The sequence below is a fragment of the Sturnira hondurensis genome, unplaced genomic scaffold (genome assembly GCF_014824575.4).
Source record: "Sturnira hondurensis isolate 20B ecotype Veracruz unplaced genomic scaffold, ASM1482457v3 Scaffold0006496, whole genome shotgun sequence".
NCBI lineage: Eukaryota > Metazoa > Chordata > Mammalia > Chiroptera > Phyllostomidae > Sturnira > Sturnira hondurensis.
In genome coordinates, this window is record NW_028079127.1 from 16,976,783 (window position 1) to 17,001,262 (window position 24,480).

The 24,480-nt window shown below is 57.7% G+C and overlaps 1 protein-coding gene across 3 annotated transcripts in view; it reads left to right on the top strand.

Moving 5' to 3' along the window:
• LOC118989399 (contactin-4) overlaps positions 1 to 24,480 on the top strand; it is a 398,190-nt gene that overhangs the window by 127,724 nt on the left and 245,986 nt on the right. For all 3 annotated transcript variants that reach the window (XM_037049533.1, XM_037049532.1, XM_037049534.1), the window contains exon 2: positions 9,094 to 9,235. In XM_037049533.1, coding sequence (XP_036905428.1) covers positions 9,181 to 9,235 — 55 coding nt within the window. In that variant the 5' untranslated portion in view covers positions 9,094 to 9,180. The remainder of the gene's footprint in view (positions 1 to 9,093; positions 9,236 to 24,480) is intronic.

Here is a 24,480-nt window from a genome sequence, read left to right on the forward strand (position 1 = left end):
CAGGGGTGGGAACTGCCTCCTGTGTTCCTCTCCACAAGCCTGTCGCAGCGATGTCACTTGACCCCACTTGAGAGGCGAGTGAGGCTCACAGAGGCTGACNGGAGTCTCTGGGCGAGTGCTCCCTCGCGTCGCACCCCCCCCCACCCCCGTCCCCTCTCCTGGGATGCTCAGGACTGAGTCCCGAGGGGTCCCGTGTGCTCACCCATGGCACAGCGTGCGGCGGCAGCCCCGTCTCCCGAAGCTCGCCTGCTCCAGGCCATGCCGCACTGCTCCACGCCGAGCCCAGGGGTGGGAACTGCCTCCTGTGTTCCTCTCCACAAGCCTGTCGCAGCGATGTCACTTGACCCCACTTGAGAGGCGAGTGAGGCTCACAGAGGCTGACCGACCTGCCCAAGGTCAACAGCGAAACGGCCGAGTTGGGATTCCGGCCCGGCTTGTGTAATTATGCAGCTGATGTTTCCAAGCACCAGCGGGAGGGCAGAGACGTTTTTGCTTCCCGTGCAAACCGACTTGATTTGGTCGTGTCTGCTTGGGAAGGTTCCAGGACACCCTCGGGTGACGCGGGAGAGGGGCCACGGGCCAGGAACCCTGTCTTCCCAGGATGGGGAGGGCTGGGCACCCTCCTGTCTCCAGCTACGAGCCCCTTTGTCCCTGTAGGAGGGGAGTGACATTCCACGGGAAGGACGGAGGCTCCGAGAAGCAAGTCTAAATAAGAGGGAGACCCCTGTCCCTGCACACGGCCGTTACCTGTCCTTCTGACGTGCGTCTGCGTTGCACCTGTTCGGGGGTTGTCCTAGGCCAACTTTCGGGGGTCGTTTTGGGGCGATGGGGATGTTTTACGTCTTCGTGATGGTGGTGGTTACGTGGCAGCATACGTTTCTGAAGTCTCGTTGAACTTGACGCTGAAAAGAATGCGTGTCTATGGGTAAAATGTGCTTCGGTGGCTTTGGTGGAAAACGCTCAGAGCTCTGTTGCCTGTCAGCTCCAGCTAAGGGCCATGTACTTAACCCTTAAAATGGACATCCTAAAGTTGTCCATTTTGAAAGACTGTGTGAGTTAATTTTTAATAAGAGACTTACCACACAGTAAGTGCTGGGTAAATATCTATTGTTTATCGTTTCCCCAGTTCTTGCGTATTATATTCTGCCAGTTCATTGCCTTCGACATTGATGGCTCAATCATGGCCTCTCACGTTGCTGGTTAACTACATATGATGTATGGGAAACCCGCACAGACATGGAAGCCTCATGTAGTGGATAATTACACAACACGCACAATACACATAAGTTTAGTTTTGAATACGTGGCTTTTCTGTTTCTAAATGCATAATGCTAGAAGGCCAATGGCGCCATTGGTTTTTCCACGGAATCGTAGACTGTTCGGCATCTCCAAGTTCTAGAACAACATTCATTCACTCCGAGGGACTGCAAGGTACCTCTGAAGGGACACGCAGAAAGCCGTGGGTGTGGTAGAATGTGGAGGACACATCCGTGATGCGTTCTCAGAAGTCTAAGCCAACGGTGGCAAGGGGGAGACCTAACTCCGGGGAGACCCAGGGGCTGCAGGAGGACGGAAAGCGGGGAGCACTGAGGCTCTGTGGGGACGTCATCAACCAAACCGAGAGCCACAGCAAAATGCGCACGGTGGCGTGTGGGTCGGAGCGGGCAGGGGTGTGTTTGCGTCCACGAGGCTGCAGCTGGGTTCTCCCCCCTCCTCGCCACAAACGGAGGCCGAAGACCCAGAACCAAGCCACAGCGGCGCACGCACGTTTTAACCCCCACCGAGACCCACGCCCCCGGGAAAGCAGCTCCCTGTGGGGAGTCGGAGCGAGTGCGAGCTGTGTTACTCTCCCTCCAGGTCACGTGCAGTTAGATTCACCTCCCAGGGCAGCACGATGAGGGAGGGCGCAGTGGAGACTGTGGACAGCGGAAGTGCGTTAGTGACTCGGAATCCAGTCTCTGGGAACAGCTCCCTACACGGAGTTTCAAAGCACTGCGTCTCAGACAACTGGGGGGGCACGGTGATCCAGCCTGGGAAACGGAGGTGCCTCCCGCGACTCTGGGGCTGTCAAGGGCGTGCGACTGCCTTTCGGCGGACTGATTACGTATCTTCCGAATACCCACCCTCTCTCTGATATGATGATGTCATTCAGGCCTCCGGGATCCTTCGTCGCAGTCTGGCCCCCCTCCTCTCTTGCTGGGGAAGAGTCTTGCCCAGAGAGCAGGAGGGGACACTGCCCCAGGAAGCCGGCCATGCTCTCTGAAATGCCGCCCGCGCTGTGATGGTGGGGTCACCTCTGCTTCTGCAGGGAGGGTCTCCGCAGGAGCCAAGTGCAAGGTCCCACATCAAAGAATATGGCTGGGGGAGCAGCCACTGTGAGAGGAGGTTGCTAGTGGGCGTGTACTCTGAGAAACGGGGGGGAACAGGTTCCTCAAAGTTCGTGTGCTGAGCTCTGCGGGCTCTGGATTGCGCAAGATGTCCCTCAGGGACCAAAGCCGTGAGATGCCAGCTAGCAGGCTTTGTGCTCCAGAGGACGCCTGCCTCCTGTCATCATTGTATTTCTGGTTGGCGTGGGCACACATGACAGACGCTCTTTGCCTAGAAAGCCATTAGAAATGAGGACCCGTGTCCACCTTCGCTGAATAATCCCTCAATGTCCTCTCTAGCAGATGACAACCTGTCCAGACCTCCCACCGCGTCCACCAGTACGACCTCAGAAAGGGCTTCCTGCTCCCCGTCCACTCTCGGGGGGCAGGCGTGGGGTCCGGACGCGTCCTCCAGACCCTGCCCGTTTCTCTTTGCACCTTTCCATTCGTGTTTCCAGGTGCTTGTCCCAAGCAGCCCAGCGAGAGGAACCCAGTGACAAAACTTGGCCCCCCTTCCTCGCAGACCACTTGCTACCATCCCCACCGAGGGGGGCAGGGCCCGGGGGTGGGGCGTGGAACCGGGTGTCTTGTCGCCTCGGGAAAAGCGGTGGCAGGGGAAGGCGCAGAGAGCGAACGTAACCGACAGACACAGTGCGAGTGTCCATCACCTGGGCAGAGCCGGCTCCCATAGCCACAGGACACGGACACCGTGCACACCGCCCCGCTGACAAACGAACTGACATGTGAAGTCAGGAGTCTTTTCTGCCCAGCTGGGTGGCCCTGTCCTTGTGGGTAGGACCTTGACCTTGAATCTGAATTCTGCATATTACCATTTGAATAATGGGCACTCAGTAAATATCCGGCGACGGATTGAACATTAGGATTTGACTGGCTGCCATTTTCCATCGAAATGATTGACAGGTTGCTTTTGGAGGAGGCCGGTCTCTCCTTCACTCTTGATCCTGTGCAGTGCCCCGGCCGTCGTGACCCACTGCGCCTGCCACAGTCCACTACAGAGTGCGCCGATGTCCACCTGCGGCCCGGGAGGACCCCCCAAAAACCCCAGCCTTGAGCGCGGCCGCTCTCCACATCACAGTTAGCGACAGAACAGTGTTCGTGTTTCCTTGCTCTTGAGGAGTGGGGGACACACTCACCGTCACCGTGTGGCGGGAAGGCTCCTGCGCCCTCACGGGTGGGATGGCCTCCGACAAGGGCTCGGCTCTGACGCCCGCACGCAGTCCGCACTCCCAGTGATCTGCGCCGGCGCCCGCCGGCATCTGGCCTCGCCACTGCGGGAGGAGAGGAGTCCACAGCTGGAAAGAGTGACCCTGAGGTGATTCATTGTTTTGTTGACATTTCTGTCAAAATCACGATGGCAAAAAAATACAAAACTTGGCCCACAGTGGAGAGAGCAGAACGGTTACAGGTATTGCTTCTCTTGGTCCTGTCCTCAGTTCCAGGGGACACTCAGCCAGAACTCGAGCAAAGGCTGTGGCTCACAGGCAGCCGGGCAGGGCTTGGGCAAGAGCGCCAGACATGTCACTGGAGACCAAGGCCCAGGCCGTCCACCCTGCCCCCAAGTCCCCAAGTAGTACGTGGGGACGTGCAACTCAAAGTGAGTCAGGCCGATGGGGAGAAGGTTGATTCATGCGGAATGTGACATTGGAGGAGAGCTCTGTGGGTGCTCTGGACCACCAGGGAGGCAGATGAGTGGTCCCTGAGCCAGTGGAGCCTGAAACACGGCCAGAGGGAAAACGGACCGAACCGAAGCTCACCCCCTTGGGTCACATCGTGAGGGGACAGGGCTGTGTGGAAGAGATGGCACTACTGAGAAAGCAAAAGGCAGTGGGGAGAGAGGAGGGCCACACACGAGGGGGACTGACCCCATGAGAGAAGCCAGGACTCACAGTCTGTGGGAGTGGGTCGAGGCGGGGCTGCCCAGGATAGGACGCTGCGGACATCACTGCCGCTCCAGGTCCTAGGGAGTCAGAGCCCACTCTGTCATCCATGGCAGATGACACCAGGGGGGAAGGGGCGCTGTGCTTGGAGCCTGAGGACAGGAGCCGAATGCTGGCTCTGTTGGCTTCTAGAGGATTGACCTTGGCTGAGTTCCGCAGCCCCCAATGGGCAAATTCCCCAGTCTGCAACTTTGTAGAGGATGGTGATTCCTGACTGCAGGGTTGCTGCGGAGGTTAAATAAGAAACAAGTGCAAGAAAAGCCTGTGGTAGGTCCACAAAAGATGTGAAATGCGTCCTTTCACTTATGTACCAGCTATGTATTGACCACCTACTCTGTCGGGCGAAACTCCCCACGTCTCTTAGATATCGGCGGCTAAAGCAGAGACTCCCGGAGTTCATAGAGTCTGAAGTCTGCACGGGGAGGGTGTGGATGTGAGTCCTAACCACAGTAATTAATATGTGCTCTGAAAACATGTGTCCGGTGACCCTCTGTGGCACACTCGTGAGGAGAAGAGGGCACGACCTCCAAGACACAGAAGAGCAAGTATGTCCACGAAGCCTCAGCAGCCTTCCCAAGTCAGAGAACACGCAGCCAACCAAGGAAAAGCACTCGGTGCCTGATTCCAGGCCCGGCCCCCTTCACTCTGTCTCGCTGCTGCGAGCCCTTGAGAAATGTGCTTCTTTTGCAAGTGTGCAATGAGGTCTTCTGGGGAAAAGCCCGGCCATTGTTGATATAAAGAGAATGGTCTGTGCGACATCCGTGTCACCGGGCATCCAAGGAGAGGGGACTGGAATGCGCATGCGTGAACAATGACGATCTCACTGTACTAGTCAGTGGGGGTGGTAGATGCCAGTCAGGGAGCATGTGCACTGTGTGGCCACCGCATTCAAAATGACTGAGAGAGTAGGGCAGCGAATCTGCATCAGATTTTGTGCTGAGTTTGAACACTTCTCTGCGGAAACTGCGGGTGACTCAGAAGGCTGCGGCTACAGGGAAGCGGAGACCGGCAGCTTCAGCACGACGATGCGCCTGCCCACGCATCACGTCTCGTGCGCAGGTTTGGGGTGAAACATCAAATCACCCAGGTCACTCAGCACCCCCTACAGCCCTGATTTGGCAACCCGTGACCTCTGGCTTTTCCCCAAACTAAAGTCACCTTTGAGAGGGAAGAGATTCCATACCGTCAGTGAGATTCAGGAAAATACAACGGGGCAGCTGATGGCGATGGGAGAACTGTGTGAGGTCCCAAGGGGCCCACTCTGAAGGGGACTGAGGCGTCACTGTCCATGTACAGTGTTTCTTGTGCCCTGTAGCTTCTTCAATAAATGTCTCTGTTTTTCATAGCACGTGGCTGTATGCCTCCTGGGCAGACCTCGTACTTAGTAACGAGAGAGGTGGTTAACCAAAGGAGAAAGCGGAGGGGGCAGGGATGTCCCGTGCTTCTGGGGATGGGATTCAAAGCAGACCCCACACAGGGAAGTCAAAGGTGGTCGGGGCCTTCCCACTTCTAATCATCGCCCCCGACCCCTGTCCTGGCCTTCAGGGTCAAGTCCAAACTCACAACCACATTCAAGGCTGTTTCGGGATCTGGCCCCTGCCCGAGGCCGCTGTACTGGGCCGTCCTTAGTGAAAACTGGGGCTCACGCCTTCTTTTTGTTCCCACGGAGCCTTGGAGAAGCCTGGGAGGCTGGGTTGGTGCCAGGGTTTCCCAGGTGAGCTACACACCTGGCTCTTCCATTATCTACGCTGTAGCGACTTGCACCCTCTAAGTCCCCAGCCTCAGGCCTGGGTGTGGTCCTGTCTCCCTCACCCTTTAAGGCGGCTCACTTCAACCCATCCACCATTTCCAGAGCCTGCCCCACCCCCACCCCAGCTCAGTAGGTGACATTCTGTGTGTGCTTCGTCCCTGGTCCTCAGTAGACTCACCACATGCCCTGCCTGTACCCGGTGGGAGGGCGGATGTGGTCACCCCTCCTACTGGGTCAGCAGCGAGTGCCCAAGGACAGCCTTGGACCCGGGAGCCTGCACACCCAGCCCCGCCCTGCCCCTCCTCACAGGAGGCGCACCGGCCTGCAGGGGGCAGAGCTGAGCTGGGGCCATGGGGGGCAGCAGAGTTTAAATTTGGCCAAGCGCTGGCACTGACCGTGACCTGAGGGAGCCCCTGTGCAGCCCGTCAGAAACCGGACGTGTCCAGGATGACGGATGGAGTGGCACAGGCCTGATGCTCTGTACGCCGGGGTCTTGGGCGTGACGGTCGGCACCGGTGTTGTTTGGAGGGTTGCAGGCTACGGGAATTTTGCTCCGAGAAGCAGTGTGTGAGGGTACTGCTGTGGAATTCTCGGTTGTTCATCCCCTGGCTCAGCGGCCAAGCCCTGCCCCTCCGCGCGGCCGCCGCCCAGGATTTATGGGTCTGATTCCTGGACAAGGTCTGGGTTACTGTAGCACAGGCTACCTTTCGCTCCTGCCGACTCGGAGGAGGAAGCCGGAGCCGGAGCCGCAAGCCGCAGGGAGATCTGCCTCCACCATCACTCTGAGCGCGTCTGCGGCTTTCCTCCCGGCTCTGGCAGAAGACCCGAAATTATGGGCCTTCTAACCTGCACCACATCCCACACGAGATTCATGAATCTTCAGCTCCCTTCAGAAAAGCCAGTGCCCTGCTTACCCCTGCCCACTAGACAAATCACCGCCGACGCCCCGTGATTTCTGGCCAGTGAAGGTGGGCCTCCCTGAGCTGAGTGTAAGCCAGGGCCGGCGGGGCGCCCCGGTCCCTCCATCCTTCAAAGTCACGGCTCCTGGCAGAACACACACTGTGTGGCATGTCGGGTCGCGGGCGAAATCTTTGTTGTGTAATTGGATCCATCTCTCATCCAATTTTAATTGCTTCAAGAAACTACTTAACATTGAAGATCAGTCCCCGGGTTGGAGATGACATTTTCCTGGCAAAATTAATTATTAATGCCCTGATTATTTGCCTAAGACGTTAATAGATTTCATTGATCAGCACATCCTGTGTATCTGGAAGGGCCTAATCACCTCGCATGTCAGAAGAAGATCCAGACGCCTCCGTGAGAGGTGCCGCCCACCGCCACAGCAGGTCAGGGTTCAGAGCCTCGCGGTCCTCAGCGCCTGGGCGGTCGAGCGCGTGCTGGCCCACGGCAGCCCTGCAAGCGGGGCGGTGGGTCGCTGGCCGCCCTGACACACGTGGGCTCCGTACTCAGCACCAGTATCCAGCCTGTGATGGTGCGTGCAGGTCCAGAGACGGGCTAGTTACTGGCCTGTGAGGCTTCCCTTCGATCGCCCCCCCTCCAGCACCCAGGGAGAGGGAGGCACTGTGGGAGCCCGCCTAGGACCACACAGCGAGCTTCATCGGGGTCAGGGTGGGAGTTCGCGTTCAGGTCCCTGGATTCCTCGTTGCCCTGATTAACTGATGAGTGAGAAGCTCCCTGCCGGTCGCCCACACCAGGGGGAGTCCATCTCCTTTAGGAAGTGTCCTCCTTCCTCCACGTGGCATTTTGTGCGTGAGTTTTACGAGACGGAGGGGACCTGCCTCCCCAGAGGAGGGGGTCCTTGGGGGCAGAGCTGGCAGCTCCCTGTGGCGGGTCCAGCACCTCCCTGAGTGTCCCACAGCAGGAGGTGCCCCATAGACTGAGGGAGGCGTAGACGGGGGAGGCACGGGCGGAAGAGAGCAGCAACCACGGGGGGCGGCCCGCCTTTGGCACCTGAGGGCGCCGCGGCTTTGTTTGTTTCACACGGTGTTCGAGAAACGGCAGGCGAGCAAGGGGACACGTGGACAGACAACAGTGTGGTGATCGTGGGGTGGGGAGGGGGCCAAGTGGAGGTAGAAGAGGGGATGGGGTAATGGAAGAAAGTACAATAAAAAATAAACTACGGAAACGGAAAACAATATCCGAACTCGTTTCTAACATTTAAAACTTGGGAGATTTTCAAAATACAAAACTATGTTCAACTTTTCTTTGGAAAGCCGTAGCTGCTGCTGGGGTGCGGCCCCTGTTGGCCCCGGCCCCTACGAAGGGGACACCTGCCCTCGGACCCCAGGGGCCCGACTCTGCAGGGCACCCACCACCCCCGCCCGCTTCACTCGGCCGCTGACCTGCTCTGTCGTTTGTGGTACAGAAACCACCGGCCTCGGCCACTGAGTTTTCAGATTCCTGGCTAACGGAAGAATTATTTTTCTTAGCTGTGCTCTGGATTTGTCCCCAAACCCCAGACAGCCGCTCGCAGGCGGTAGGATTCCTCGTGCCGGGCGCTGGGGGTGCTCGTTTCTATTGTGTTCCAGAGATGAACTGTGGAACACAGAAAAAATATTCGAGCCCATGGGGTAGTCATAATCTTCCCACACGTAACTCCTTAAGGGCCACCGCGGTTAACGCCGGCTTGTTCACTGGCAGCTTCCCTGCGGTCACTTATTGGGGGCAGATTAAGTGGAAAGTAAACAGGCACAGAGAGACTGGAGGCCAGGAGCCTGGGAAGGACCCTGTGACACCAGTCGACTCCCCTGCCTTCGTGTCTCATCAGCAGTGGCTCTTGTCTGCACGGGGGATGCGTCCTCTCCATCAGCACCTGCAGGTTATTTGCAGAAGAGAAGGGGGCGTACACCAGTTTCAAATTTGTAATCTCACATGCCTCTCTGCTCTTTGGGGGCACTTGTCCAAGTGAGCATTATCTGTAGCAAGTAAACTTAAATTTGCAGAAGCCACAGGGAGCAATGTTCTCGGATGTCATTGTAATGTCTCCTCTCCCCCACAGATTAAGGGTCGAACACCACTGAAAAGCAGCAGCCGTCCTATTCACTTGTCGTTGGACTTGAAACGCCTTTGACCTCGGGGACTGAAGATGAGGTTGCCGTGGCAACTGCTGGTCCTGCAATCATTCGTGTTGTGCCTTGCAGGTAGGGTGTCATTTTAAAACTTTTTGATTTAAAAACGCCACTGTATTTCACACTAATTCACAAGTGGGCCTTCACCGCCTGCCGACGGTGGCCGTGAGGACGCTGTGAGTGTGCGCACGAGCGGGAGAGGGTCGGCTGGCGCTGTCCCCTGCACTTCCCGGACGGCCTCTGAGGGGCTCCTCTCCCTTCTGGAGCCGTCCGAGCGATTTTCTGTTTGAAAATTGTTGGTTTTGCTCATCCCGGTGCTTGGGGGCTCAGACAGGCACCGAGCAGTGAAACCGGCGCTGCAGTCGTGGGTATTGCCGCGTGGGGGGTGGGGGTGGGGGTGGAAGTCAGCCTGGAGCCCTTTTGGTATGATTGTCCATGTCATCCCATCGTGGGACACTGACCGTCTCTCCTTTTCGATTCGCCCGTGGATTAGTGGGAGCCAGGAGGTTTTTCCCAAATACCCACGGTCAGCTAGTAGGCAGGGCTGAAAATGCTCAGACGTGCTATTTACCGCTTCCTGGGTTTTCTGGGAGATGGGAGGCTACCTGCGGGCGTTGGTCCGTCCGTCGTTCTCATGCCGATGCAGCCTCCGTTGAGCGTGGCTGGGCGTCGGCCTCCAGGGTGGGGTGGTGGGCTTCTCCGCAGACCTTTTGGAAATGTGTCCAGTTGAGCTGCTCGTAATTCAGAAGGTCGGGTCCAGGAGGGAAACCTGGAATATACTCGCCACTTGACAACATAGAGCGTGTGTACTCCCAAACGGCGTCACCGAGGACCGACCTTGCCAGCAGCCCGCTCTGTGGCGGGAACTGGGAGGGTGCTCCTGTGCAGGGCGGCCGGTCCCCGCCCTCCCACAGCGGAGTTCTAGCCGTGCGAGTGGCAGGGCAAAGCAGTCACCCTTACGGCGCAGTCGGGGGCAGTCGGGGCAGCCCCAGCCACCCCCAGGGGCCCTTGCCCCGGGCCCGGCATGGTGCCCGTTCCTCAGTGACTGTGGCTACTTCCACCGTCTCGTGGGCAAGAGGAAGTTGCACTTGTAGGAGTGATATGACGAATGTCGTTACTGAGGCACGAAGGCGGGCAGAGACCCGGCCACGGTCACCGAGCCCGGCAGAGGCAGAGCTAACGGGACTCAGACGCAGGCCAGCAAACCCGAGTCCGGGGTCTGATCGTCATGCCTGTGACGTGGCAGCCGTCTTGCTGGGCTGCACAGTTCGTAGCCGCAAGCTCACCCTCGACCTTGTGGTTTTCATTCTTCCTGTGTTTTGAGATGTAAGCTCTCTTTCCCCTATCGCCCTGGTAACACCCTACCTCCCAGTCCTGAACTTCCTGTCCTAGTTGAGTCCCAGATCGTGGGCACTTGGGGCACGTGCCTTCTTTAGGGATGTGAATTCTCTCCACCCTCTCTGGTCAGAAGCAGAATCTTCTGGCACTGGCAGTGAGGCCCAGGCTCTCTGTGCGGCTGCTCTTCCGGGCTTCCCATGCACTTGACCCTCCCGAAACCAGGCCTCCACTGAGACAGAGCTCTGGCCCGTCTCCGGACGCCGGGACACGCACACCCCTGAAAACATTGTGCGGGGGATTGATTGCTCAGCGCTCAGCTGCCGTTGTGTGTTTGTCATCGGACCCACTGTGTGTTTGTCATCGGACCCACTGCGCTCAGTGAGTAAATATGCAGAATCGGAAGGACTGAAAACCAAGGAACTCATTAATCCTCCTCAGTCGTGTTTGGTAAAAGTCGGGATTCTCATCTGAGACCTGAACCTGCATCTCATACTCACTTAGCTTTTTGATCGGGGAATCAGCTCATTGCTGGTTTCTGCGAATATCTTTTGTGGGAGCCGCTGTGAGTGGCATTAATTTTCTCTCACCAGATGCCTCCCTTCAGTGTGGGTAAAGTCACGCTTTAATTGATGTTTTTGTTTTCTTGGTATTTGTCTTGATTTCATTAATTTACATAGCACTCGGCACTCTGAATTTCGAACAGATTTCTTACTGCTCAGTGTTTTCCTTTTCTATACGTCCTTAGTCGTGCACTTGTGAGTTTTCGGCAAGGAAAATATGTGTGTCTATTACGTTTATCATCATTAGTGCATCCAAATATGCCTTTCAACAAATAAGCGTGACAATGAGAATGTGCAATCCGGCCACTCCCGCGAGAGACGCACCTTGAAAGGCCTGCTGGTGAGGCCGGGTGTCGATCCGTTGCTCACGGTGCGATGCAGCGGTCTGCTCACTGGCCAAGTGCTGAGCCCAGAGCCCAGTCTCAGACGACAATTAAAAAAAACGCTTTATTCTTCTTCTTAATCAGTTTGAACCAGGCATCCCAAGCTCTGCAAGGAAGCCCACAATTACATGGAACATTTTTTTTCTTTTGTAATTATATTTTTATTTTTAATTACAGATGACACTTGCTCTTTCCAGGTGTACAGTATAGTGATTAAACATTTATTTTTAATAAAGATTTCATTTACTTTATTTTTAGAGAGAGGGGAGAGGAGGGAGAAAGAGAAAGAGAGAAACATCAATGAGTGGTTGCCTCTCACACACCCTTTACTGAGGACCTGGCCCGCAACCCAGGCCTGTGCCCCGACTGGGAATCGAAGCGGCTGCCCTTTGGTTCGCAGACTGACGCTCAGTCCACTGAGCCCCAGCAGCCGGGGCAGGCTAGACGTGCGTGTACCTTACAGAGTGACCCCCTCGGTGAGTCCGGTGCCCACCTGGCACCGTACGCAGTTACTAGTACAGCAGTCGGCCGTGTACCCAATGCTGTACTTTACAAACCGGTGCATTTCCCATGGGAAACAGAATGAAGGTTCTGTTTTCCTCACCAAAGTAAAAGTAGAACTACCTTATCACCCAGGGGTTCCATTTCTGTTTACCCAAAGGACTCAAAACCCTAATTTGAAAGAATACGTGCACCCCTCTGCTGACCACACCTTTGTTTACGGGTCGCCACAGCACGGGCGCCCGTCAGTAGCGTAGCCGGGCGGGTAAAGGAGACGCGGTGCATTTACCGGGAGCACTTACCATAGTGAAAAAGAAGGCACTCTGACTGTTCGCGACGACCGCATGGGTGGGCCCGGAGACCCTGAGGCTGAGTGGACAGTCAGAGAAAGACCAGCACCATGTGATCTCACTCAAGTGTGGAATCTAAAGAGCAAAATAAACAACCGAAACAGAAGGAAAGCTCTTAAAGAAAATGTGACTTTGGCAACACAACAGGGCATGTCGGCGGCGACTGTGGGAAATGGGAAAACATGCCCCGTCCCGCAGCCGACCACCGTGCCATCCGGTCCCGTGGCCAGTCCCCTGTCTCTGAGATGTGTGTGCATAAATCTTCTCACTCCCAGCGTTGGCAACTGACTCACGCTCCTGTGCGTGTAAGAACTTCCCGGACAAAACCGCCTCTGGACGCAGCTCCTGCCCCTGTTTGCACAGCAGAGTTCAAGCACCTCCCTGTCCTCAGACTTGGTGCCGGGGACCCTGGGCCCCAGGGCCAGCGGGCGGGCTTTTCCTTTTGCTGGAAGGCTCAGCCCTTCCGGGGTGCAGCCCTGGACCCCCGGAGGCCTGAGGGCCTGCCGAGAAGCGGCTTGGTCACAGGGGAGGACCCTCCTCGGGCACGTGGCACACAGCCCCTCAGATGTCCCCGAGAGACCTGGTCGCAGACACCTACAGGGTCTGCTGTGGCCTTGTCCTTCCCCCTTCTCTCCTGCCCCTGGGACTGTGTCCGAGGTGAACTGTCTCCAGGACTTTCTGGCCCCATGTCCCACCCAAGGACATACCCACCCCACTTCCCCATGGGGTCTCCAGCAGAGCCATGTGACAGACTGGGGGAATCGAATGCGGTGCCAGCCCTTGGTCAAAGACGTGGGTCCGTGTGCAGGTGCATAAGTGGGTCCCTGAGCACCTGCCCGCCCTGAAGCCACATCTGGGAATGTGACGTGGGCCCTGCGGCCAGGTGGCAACATTGCTGCCTGGCCCTTGGTTGCTTTTCCTGCTTAACTGCTGTTACTGTTACCCGGCTGCTGTGCAGGCCGGTCCCCTGTGGGTCAGCTTCTCCACCTCCCTGTAACACGGGACCTCAGCAGCAGCCCCCACTGCCCCACACAGCTCCAAATGCACGCGGCCCTAGCTGTACGCTGGCTGCAGAGGTGGGCATATCTGCTGGGAGGGTTAGAGCTAAACCTGAACTCTGTGCAGCCAATCTGAAATTGCACAGAGGCCCGGTGATGGTTTGTCCATTGGTGCCCGTTAGCAGGACTGGAAAGAAAGAATAAGTGGCTGGCCCATCAGTCACATGCAGCGGGGGGTGTGAAGACCTTCCGACCCCCCGATGATGGAAAGCACATCCTACCCCTGTTAGTATTCCCGGCTGGCTGTGCCCCATCTCAGTGGCCCGGTGACTGCCTGCACCTGTGGCCTCTCTGTGACAAAGCGCGCCCTCTCCAAATGCAGACACTCTGCCTGTTTCCTCGCAGAACCCGTGCTGGGGCTCCAGTGCACGTGGGGGGCAGGGGCAGTGGGGCAAAGCCCTCTCAATTCAAGACATGCGCTGGGACCGGGGAGCACACCAGAAAGCACAGGGAGGCGGGCAGGGTCCGTCCTCCATCCTGGGGTGCCGCCGGATCTGCCAGGGGCGGAAGGGGAACAGTGGGCGACACCTGCCCGCCAAGCGCACGGAGAGACGGCTCGGCAGTCGGCAGGAGGCGCTTCAGGCACAGGACGTCTTGTTGCCCGGACGGCGGTGGGCTGTCATGGCTCTGGCGTGTTCCGGGATCATGTGCGCGGTGCCAGCTCCCAGCTCGTCGAGGTGGAGAACAGACTTCAATGAGCACGGTCTTCCCGCGTCCTGAGACGCCCAGCACCCCTCAGGACCCGCCCGATACGCCCCTTGCCCGTGACCCCGCGCAGCCCCCAGCCGGGAAAGCCCACAGACAAGACTTCCCGCCCGGCCTCGCCGCTCAGGCAGGTGCGATGTTTCATGTTTGTTCCCGAGAGTAAACACAGGAACAGGCAGTATTCAAACAATGCGCGGTTCGAGACAGATATTAAACCTTGTTCCACCTCTGTTCTTGCACAAGTAACAAGTTTTCAACGAAGGCCCCCTGCGAGCTGAGTAAATGTCAGTCTTCCTGTGGCGACAGCAGAGCGCAGCCCCGCGGCGGTCCCTCCGTTTACTGTCTGTCCTTCTCAGACACGGACCCACAGCGCGGCCCCAGCCCGGCCACCAGGGTCGCTGCGGGGACGCCGGGTGTCTGGTTCTGTGTTGTGACCACGCTGTGATGTGGAGCAGAGCGGGAGGAAGCTTTAGCAAGAAGAGAACCAGTAACTGCATCACAAAAGCAGAGATGAAAACTCAGGGAAGAAGTGGGGAGAAAATACCCAGGACGTCATAAACAGCGCATCTCAGTTTAAGTATTTAAGCACATTTCACGGTGGGAAAATATTCATCAGTCATGAAGATGTCGAGGTGAACAGGGAAAGAGGCGGCGGTTTGGTGCCCCCGAGGCCCGGCGGTATCGTGCGCGCCACGCAGACCCGAAGTTATTAGAGAGACTCCGTTACAGAGCTCTCCGCAGCACGACCGTCCAGGGCTTCGTTAGGCATGCTCAGCCACGCGGGGTGTCTCGCTTATAAATAAACCTCCTTTATGAAAGCGTCTAGGACGTGCTGTAGTCGAAGAAAAAATGATTGGACTCTCTTGAATGAAACGGATTAGGAAAGGGGGAGACGAACAGGCACGCGGAAATCTGAACACCAGACACGTTACTCTTGGCTCCTGTGATAGGTCTCGGCTGACAGGTGGCTCCGTGTGGCTCCTCACAGCTGGAGGTCGGCAGGTCGGGACGAGCCTGTGCGTCTCAGCCCGGGCCAGGGCCACCCACCCACCCCCACAGGTGCAGCAGGGCGCCCAGTGGGAGAGGCTTGACCAGCCCCCTGGGTGCCAGCTGTCACTCCCCCAGCCTGTTCGAGGACCTGCCAGTGGCTGGCAACACTGTTTCCTGAGAACGCGCTTCAGTCCCAGGTGAGACGGCCGCTGTCACCTCGGCTTCCATGACACTGACGCCGCCTTCTTGCACACTAGGACCCGCTTCCTTGCACACTAGGACCCACCCTCCTGCAGAGGGTGAAGCTTGTCCATCAGAGCCTACGGCCCACTTGTGGCCTTTCCCTCACCTTCCTGCAGCGTGACCCCGGCTACAAAACGGGGACAGCGTGAGAGTAATTGTGTCCGAAGGAGGAAGACCTCCGTGGGTGAAAGTCTCTGACGCACACGGCAGAGCACCCGAGCCGGAAACGGGGCCTCGGTGTTCACCGTGGACGTCACTGTTACCGCCGGCACCCACGGCAGGGAGCCAGCGGGCCTCGGGCTACAGGTGCAGCCACCCCAGCACGGGGCCCTGCCTCCTGGGGCCTCTGTCCTGGGCCAGCCTCTGGGGAGCAGCAGGGAGCGCCCTAGGACAGGCTCCTAGAAATGTGTGATGTTGTAAAGGGTCCTAAGAAGAGAAGGATCTGGGGGTCAAAATAAGGAACGATTTTTACAAGCATTGGGTCGGGAACAAAACGCGGAGATAGGGGAGCACGAAGCCTCCATGTCACGGACCGAGGACACTGGCACCCAGCTGCCCTCGTGGGCTGTCACCCCCGTTCTCATTCCTGGCCTCCCCGTGGGGGCCTTAGCCAGACACGTCCCCTGTGTGAAGAGCCGGGCGTGAGGAGGGTGGGGCCCTCGCATCCCTGGTAGCACCCTGAGTCCGTTTAGCCCTGTGGGTCATAAAATACTTGCCGAGAAGCCGGTTTGCCGGGCCTGGTAGCAGCTGGAGACGCCTCCGGCAATGAAGGAGTGAACGTGTCCCAAGTGCTTCTGTGCCGGGGACAGAGTCAGCTCCTTGCACACATCTCCCACAAACCTCCCAGCTGCTCTTTTCCCAGAAGAGGACTCGGGCTGCACAGGTCAAAGGTGGTACTTGAACTCGAGTCTGTCTGGCTCGGAGGCCTGGGTCTGTAGCTGTCAGGCTGCAACGTGTGTAGACAATAGCAGCTGTTCCCAGGGCGTGGCACTCGGACGGAGGCCCTGGGTGACGCCACCTGCTACCTCATCAGAGATGCGGGTGCCCCCCTGCCCAGACCCGCAGAACCCGAATCTCTGGAGGGGATCCCCAGTCCGGGTTTGTGCAAACCCTCCCAGGGACTCAGAGGCTCGTGAGCGCTGGAGAACCACACCGAGTGTTCTTGAGAGGCGAGCTATGTCCAGCGTTACATGGGGGATCTGGGGTAACCGGCCCGCTCAAGGTCGTGCAGCCGGCCTCAATGTCAAATTCATAATCCAGCCCTGTCCTTTCCCGCTGGTAGGCGTGCTCCCCTCTGGCTCAGGTTAGCTTGGCTTCAGAGCTCTGCCCGGACGCCCGAGGATGTGAAGGAAGGGCTGTGTGTGGGGGAGAGGTGCCCTGAGAACGGAAACAAATTAACCTCGAAGCTGAGCCTGGCTTCACTGCCGCGAACGACCAACAGGGGGAAGCTGGCTGCTGTTCCGTTCCGTGATGAACACAGAAAGGAGGTTATGCCTTAACTTCACCGGGAAGTAAAACGACCAGTATGTGGCAGAACTTTGGAAAGTAGAACAAAAACTTTCAAGTCCCCTGGGTATACAAATGGAGTATAATTACCGATCATTTGGGTGAATAGTAAGTACATGTTATAGGTGAGTTCTGGGCTTAGAGACATGAAAGAACAAGTGTCCACGTGTTGCCAGGTCCCCGTGGACTTCATGGGTGTCTCGGCTCTCAGAGTGGCGAGGAGCCCTTTTCCCCAAGGTGGCACCACGGGGTCTTTGGGAAGAGGCGATGCCCAGGGAGAGGGCGCAGCCTGCCCGGCTGAGTGGGGCTCCTCTGCAGGGCTCTCATCTCTACAGCCAGGGCAGCGGGGTGCCCAGGCCACCCCCCTGGGGACGAGGCAAGTGTGCGGGAACTGCCCCGTGGCTCCTGAGTGCCTGAGTGTTCGGCCACAGCTGCACACGGAGTCCCCCAGGTCCAGGCCACTGTCCCAGGGCTTCTGTCGCACATGGCCACATCCTGAGGAACGTAAAGCAACTGATGCGTATTCTCTCACCGTTCTCGATACCAAGTTCAAAATCGAGGGGTGAACAGGGCCACGCCCTTCCGAGGGCTCCGGGGAAGGCCGAAGACCCTCTGCGCCAACCGGGCCCAGGTGGCCCCAGCAGGTGCCTCTCTCGGGTCTCTGCCCAGCTGCTCTGTGCCCACGCGCTGCCTGGGTGCTGCACGCCTCCTGCAGAGAAGGCCCAGAAAAGGCCCCCTCGCTGGCTCCTGCCATTGCATGTTGGCGTGGATGCACTGGGTTGAAGACAACAGTCACTTCGCCTGTTAGCTGTAACTTTCTTTGAAGGTAGGCCCAAGAAAGCAGACAATTCCACAGGTGCCTCGCGGGCTGTTTCCACGGGTGGCAGGGCCTAGTGAGCATGCCTGCAGCTGTCACTGAGTGCGTGCCTTCCTTGTCCTTGCAGAGGCAGGCAGCCCTGAGCCCTGAGGGAAGGTGGCCAGGGACAGGGGGAGTGGGAGAGGCCCAAAATGTGTATTTGCGAGGCTGTCCGTGGACTTGAAGACAGAGGTGAACACGCCCTGTATCGCTGCCCCTCCGAGGAGCCCTCAGAAAGGACGGCGTGTTGGGGTCCGGCGCCCCAGGGACACAGGGGCACAGAGAAGGCAAGAGGGCCTTTCAGGAGGTTTCCCGGAAACCGGCACGTCGCGCCGGCCAAAACGGAAGCAGCTGGTGCACGAGCGTGTACAGCAGCGTTCTCGGTGACAGCCCCAGGGCGGGACCACCCGGGTGTCTGCCAGTTGGTGATTGGGCACAGGTGCGGAACGCCCATCCCAGCGAATCTTACCCGCCCGTGAAAGAGAGCAGGGCACCGGTGGCAGCACAGTGGGAGGGGCAGGGGTCTCCCTGGAGCCTCTTCGGTGGGTGCACTAATCCCATTGGTGGGTGCCCCACCCTCCCGGCCGAATCACCCTCATCTCCCGGCACCATCACCTCAGGGCCAGGATTTTCACACGGGTGTGGGGGAGGGCACGAGCATTTAGACCTCTTAGCTATACTTGTTAAAAGTGCATTGTGTGCTGTGTGCACCACCTGTCAGTTAAAACTAAGCCTGATCACTGCCCCCCGGGAGACTGTGTGGCTGTCCGAGGGCAGGTTCCTCAGGCAGGATCAGCAGGACCGAGGGCCTGGCTTCACTGCCTCCCCACACTGCCAGGTTCAGGGACGTGGCCCAGCACAGGTCCGCAGACCTAAGTGTCCGGAACTCTAACCGCAGTCTCAGCCCTCCTTCTGGTGTGGAGTCCCCCGTGCAAGTTTGTGGATGTCGGGGGCTTCTTCCGCCTCCGCCCCACACCCAAGCGCGGCTTCTGCACCGAGGGAGGAAGGAAACCGTGAACCTCCGTGGCAGGAGGAGCTCCCACTTGAAGGCACCTGCCATGTGAAGTGGGACCCCCCCTCGTCCCTCAGAGCCACAGAGGAGAGACCTCCGGGGGCTGGGACGAGGCCGTCCGTGCCAGGGGACCTTCAGCAGCATGGGCACAGCCCACCGGCTCCTTCTCGGCGTTGTTCCTGCCGGTTTCCCCAGGAAGCCATCCATCCCTCTTCCCCGCCTGTCGGTGCCAACCCTCTGGAGGCCCGGATTAAAAATCCACGTGGAGTCTGAGTGGCCTCCCCCGGCCTGCACCGCAGGCCCCAGGTCAAAGCGTGGAGGCCATTCCGATGGGGCGGGGCGGGCACTTTCGTGGACAGAGGGTCTCTGAAGGATGCACGATGTCACGCAGCCGGCAACCGGGCGCTCTAGAAGGCCTCATCGCGGCGAGGCACGCTCTGGACCTGCAGAAGCGGGAGGAGAGCACATCATGCGGCTGCAGCTGCCGGCCCCTCGTCTCCCTCCGCTCGGCCTCTGTGCCAGAGAGGGGCTCCCCCAGCCAGACCGCACCCTCTCTGTTGCTGTGGAAACGAATGTCAAAGCAAACAACTGGGGATGAACTTGAGAGAATGGAAGAAAGCGCTCCTCCCGTCCAAGGAACCTCCACGAGGAGGCCGGCGGTCAGCAGCAGCCTTGACCACCGTGCGTTCCTTCCGCAGCCAGACTCCGGTGGCGCGGGGGTGCTCTTGGCGGGGCCGGCACCCCCCGCTGGGCAGGGGACAACACTGACCCGGAGGAGGATTGGTTTGCCCAACTTCCCAGGGCTAACCGCTGTCCGGGCAGAGGGCGGAGGTTGGGAAGGAACACTGGCTTTACCTTCATCAGAACAGTCGTTTTTCCTGACACAGACTTGATCATTCCTGTTACACCGTAACATGTCTGAACTCCATTTATGTAAGTGGCCGAGAATTTTATCACTACGGGTGTCGTAGTAAAAAGTTTTTGATGGCTTTTGTCAAGAATTTTCAACGTAAAATAATGGTGTCAGGCTAGGCCTGCAGCCTTCTGATGCCTGGCATATTAACTTGGAGGTAAGATTTGTTCCCTTTACAGATGAGTGAGAAGTTTGGTTCCTCTAAAAATATTACCCATTGTGCGCTCATTTACTCATTTTTGGCCAACATGCCACTGAGCGTCTGCTACTTTCTGGAAATATCAGGGTGCTTATAATGGAGCCCGTAGGTTTAAGGAGCTTCTCCTCCTATGGGCTGTGGTGGCGAGTTTCTCCCTCACACGTCCTGCCAGACTCTCGTGGGAAGTCCAGCGAGATGCGTTTCAGAGTCAGACACTGCAGCTGACGTGGCCCCCAGGGGACCTGGCCACGGGGCTGGGGCTCTGAGACACCTCCGGTGCCGTCGGCCCCACTGCGTACGGCATTTCCGCCTAAACTGTGTAGGGATCACTTGGTTTCTCGGTCACAGCCTGAGCCCAGGACGCCTGCCTCCCCTCCAAAGAGCAGTCCTTCGTCAGCCCCAGCTGTGTCTCCCCCAAGCTGTCCCTGGTCTTGGTTCCCTCTCCTCTGACTGGCTCTGGGGCACCTCTTCCTCCACCCCCCCCCCACCTCCTACCTCCCTGGGCTTCTCAGTCTAATTATATCTTAGCTTAAAATACAGATGTAGAGCTAATGAAATTGTCTTCAGTCTCCAGCTGTTCACCTCCCTCGGAGTTGCAATGAGTGGAGTTTAATTTATTTGTTTAAAACGCAGGCTAATGTATTCACAGATTCTGATGGGTAAGCACTTGGTCTGTCTCTGCTGCTTTCAGAGCAGGGAGTGAGACTCGCTAACGAAGTCTTGTTCCCGAATAACACACCGCCCCCGTGGGAACGGGGCTAACTCGGAGAACAAAGGAAAACCAAAACACACTCACATCTGTAAGCAAAAGGGTCAGTCGTGAAAACGCAGCCATGTTTGTCTGGGTCATCAGTGTTCCGCCAGGCCCCCATCAGCTGTTCTCTGTAGCAGGTCACTCAGAGGTCAGGAGCTCCCCACGAGACAGGCACCCAGGAGGTGGTAAACAGTCAGGTGCGGGGGTCCCCCTCTCCTCCACGTTCCCTCCCCCAGAGCTCTCGGTCGGACACCCCAGTGGCCAGGAGTTTGCACAGAGACCCGGTTTTAATGAAACAGGAGCCTGACTAGATCCGGAGCCCGACTCGGATCTGACGCTGTAGACCCCCGGGCCCAGGGCCCCAACGTGGCATTAACGACGGGGAGGGAGGGAGGGCCGCCTGCCTGCGGCTCCTCACAATTGTGTGCAGTCACACGCTGTCTAAATCGACCCCCAAATCAGTCAGTGAACAGAAACGTAAACAAACGCCTGTTCTGTGCAGTGACGTGAAATCACTTTTGGATGATTCGGTGATAGTGGAGGTTCAGGGGTGACCTCTTGCCGTGGTGGTCAGTTAGCAACACGGTCACGAAGCCGGTCACTGCGTTGGACACCTCACCACGACATTATGTGCCAGTCACATCCCAGCGAAACCAGGAAGAAACCAGAGCTATTAAAACATCAAAAAGAAGAAAAGTAAATAAGCAGACACACAAAGAAATCACCCTCGAATACGGGTCTTTACCCTCCGGGTGTTAGTGTATCAGATTCCCGAGGAATCTGGAATCCCGAGGGCCACTGTGTAGCTTTATGACCGTGACTCTGCACTTGGACCTGAGATCCTGCATCGGCCAGAGGACGGATGAAGCCCGGTGGGCATCCCAGGCCGGCGCAATTCTGACACGAGCCTTTCTGTCCGATCCCTGGACTCCTTGTGTTGTTATTTACTTCGGTTTTTTATCATCTCAGTTTTTTTTATCAAAAGGAACATTATCATAGCACTACCACTTCTTATCAATGAAGAGTAACCATAAAATAAATACTATAGCAACAAACGTAGCGGAGCCTGGCTTGTCCTCAGATGAGCACTGCTGAGTCCCGCAACTGCTTCACAGAACGAGGCCCTCGAAGGTTAGGCAGGCCTTTAAGACCGGTCAGCATCTGCAGAGCCGTCTTCAATTTGGGCAGAAGAACTCAGAGAACTAATCGAAGAGGAGTCGGTGTTATTCAGTGTCCTGTCTCTGTAAGATCTACAAATCGTCTCACAGGCCAGAGTCTCGCCCCCGCTCCCTGGGGAGTGATGAAATGAAGGGCTGCGCCCCTGAATGGGTGCCGTGCTGCCCAGCTGGGGCACCAGGCGCACCCTGGCACATTGAGATGAACCACGTGTTTAGGGGACCCTATTTCCTTCCTGGTTTGTCAGATAGGAAACAGTTGTATTTGTAACCTGGTTAATGCAAAACTTCACATAAATAGGTGTGGACTAAGACACGCAACAAACAAGAGTATTGTCTTTATGATTGAATTTTAAAATGTTCAGAGGCTTTTAAAAATATTTTTAAGATGGTATTCATTTATTTTTAGAGAGGGGGAAGGGAAAAAGAAAGAAAGGGAGAGAAACATCAATGTGTGGTTGCCTCTTGCGCCCCCTACTGGGGACCTGGTCTGCAACCCAGGCACGTGCCCTGACTGGGCATCGAACTGCCGACCCTGAGATTCTCAAGCCAGCGCTCCATCCACTGAGCCACACCAGCCAGGGCCATGTTCAGAGGCTTTTGAGTACAGCAGGTCTTCGAACGACGCCCTGCTGTTCAATGTTCTCATGTGGGTGGAGTGCGGGTCTGGACTGGTCTGTGCCCACTGGCCTGTGCCAGGATGGGCTTCATTACACGGCGTTTCGCTGAGTCACAGAGCCTGTGACGACTGGAAGTGAGGACTCACTGTAGTGGGCGTACAGCCGCTTACCTCTCCCCATCCAGAGTGTCACACGTGCGTGACGTGAATACAGGGCCAGACTCGGCCCTTGAGGGAGGCCTGGGACAGGGGCAGCCTGGTCACTAGGGATCCTTTTTATCTTTACCCCCACCCAAGGACACTTTGCCATTGCTTCCAGAAAGAGAGGGGAGGGGAGAGAGAAAGAGAGACCTCAATCAGTTGCCTTCTGTATGTGCCCCGAACGGGGATCGAACCCACAGCCTCGGGATGTGCCCTGACCGGGAGTCCACGGAGCCACACCAGCTGGGTCTAGAGACCCTGAGAACACAGAGTTCAGACGGAGCTCTGGGTAGCGCCGGCCTTGGTTACGAGGGATTTCGCACAGAAACCGTTCTGTGAGGCTCAGGGCGCCCGGGGGCTCTCGCAAACTCCAGTGGTCTCAGGGCCTCCTCCCAGTCGACATGCTTGGAAGCCCCCTTCTGTGCAGACCGGTTCCCTGAGTCCTGGGTCTGTGCTCGGCCATCCGCTGCCTCTGTCCCAGGCGCCCTCTCCCGGCTCAGGAGGCCCCGCAGTTCTCTTCCGTTAACGAAACACGCCCGCCTCCTCCCGACCCAGGGCCCTCACACCCACCACTCACCCGTCCCCAGTGGCCAGTCCCCCTAGGCTTCCTGTGACCAGCTGTCCGCCTGAGTGCCCACCCTGTGCCCAGAGCAACCTCCCTGATGGGACCGGCCAGCACCCTTCCAGCACCTTCTCTTCTCTTGTCTTCAAAACAAAACCAGAAAACAGAACAGCCTTACTGAACTCCAGGAGTGGAACTGACAGACGGTAAACACCACCGTGCAAACGCGCTCCGTTGGAGAAAGCGTGTCTACAGAGCGTGGGGCTGCGTGGCCGCGATCACACGGCCTGGAGTGTCGTGGGGCATCTGTACGTGTTTTCAACACACGGCCCGTTAAGCCTGTTATAAGCTGACAAGTGTCCTGGAAGGGACAGAGGTCAAGGGCTCTGGCACTAGAGAGGCGGCTGGAAGTGTCAGGGAGGTCAGAGGTCAGGGTTCACGTGGGGCACGTGGGGTCAGTGCCCCTGAGACTGCCTTTGACTGGGAAGGGGTAAGTTCGGGGCTGGACGAAGCAGGTAAAAGCCTTCTGAGGTGGGGCAGGTAGGACTCCATGTCTAAGGAATAAGAGAAGACAGACAGGACTCCAGCCGGGCTGCCGTGTGGGGCGGGTGGAGAAGCTGAGGACCAGGCGTGGCAGCCGGTCTTCCTCTCCGTAGGCAAGTGGCCGTCGCTGAGGGTCCGCGGGGACCTGGGTCTCGGGCGCTCTGCACTGACCTCGGACTGACAGCGCTGTGCCCGCAGATGAGGTCGTATCTGTGACCACCTTCGAAACCCTTGCTTTCTCTTTCTTTGCTTGGTTCCTATCATTCCTAGTAAAGAAGAAAAGTTAGAAACATAGAAGTACTAGGAAAACATGTGTTTGAACTTCATTACGACTGAAGAGAGGACTGGGTCCGCCACTCAGTGGAGCGGTCCATCGGAGGATGGGCAGCAAAGGAGTCGTTTCCTCTGTGAGGTTCTCATGGCCCCAGGAACGGTCGTCGCGCAGGCGTCAGGGAATGCGGTTGGTGCCAACAGGCAAGGGCGGGAGGCACTCGCAGTCGGTCTGTCCGACCGCCGCGGCCCAGCCCATCCTCCTGGGTCGGTTTCGCACGGGGCTCCGCTTCCGGACCCTTCCTCCTCCCTCCTTCCCTTCGGTCAGTGTGGACGGCGGGCTCTCTGGGCCTACAGAGACCACGCAGAGTCCCCAGCAGCGTGGGCCTGTCCCGGGTCCAGGTGCCCAGGGAGCCATGGAACCGCCTGCTGTGCCGTCGGCTGTTTCTGCGAGTCAGCCGTCCCCGGAGAGGGGTTCCTCACGTCCGTCCAACTTTGTTAAAAGCCTGCGATGCCAGCAATCCCCCGCTAGGCAGTCAGAGGAAACCGCTCCTTGCAGGCGGTTGCGTCAGTCCTCCC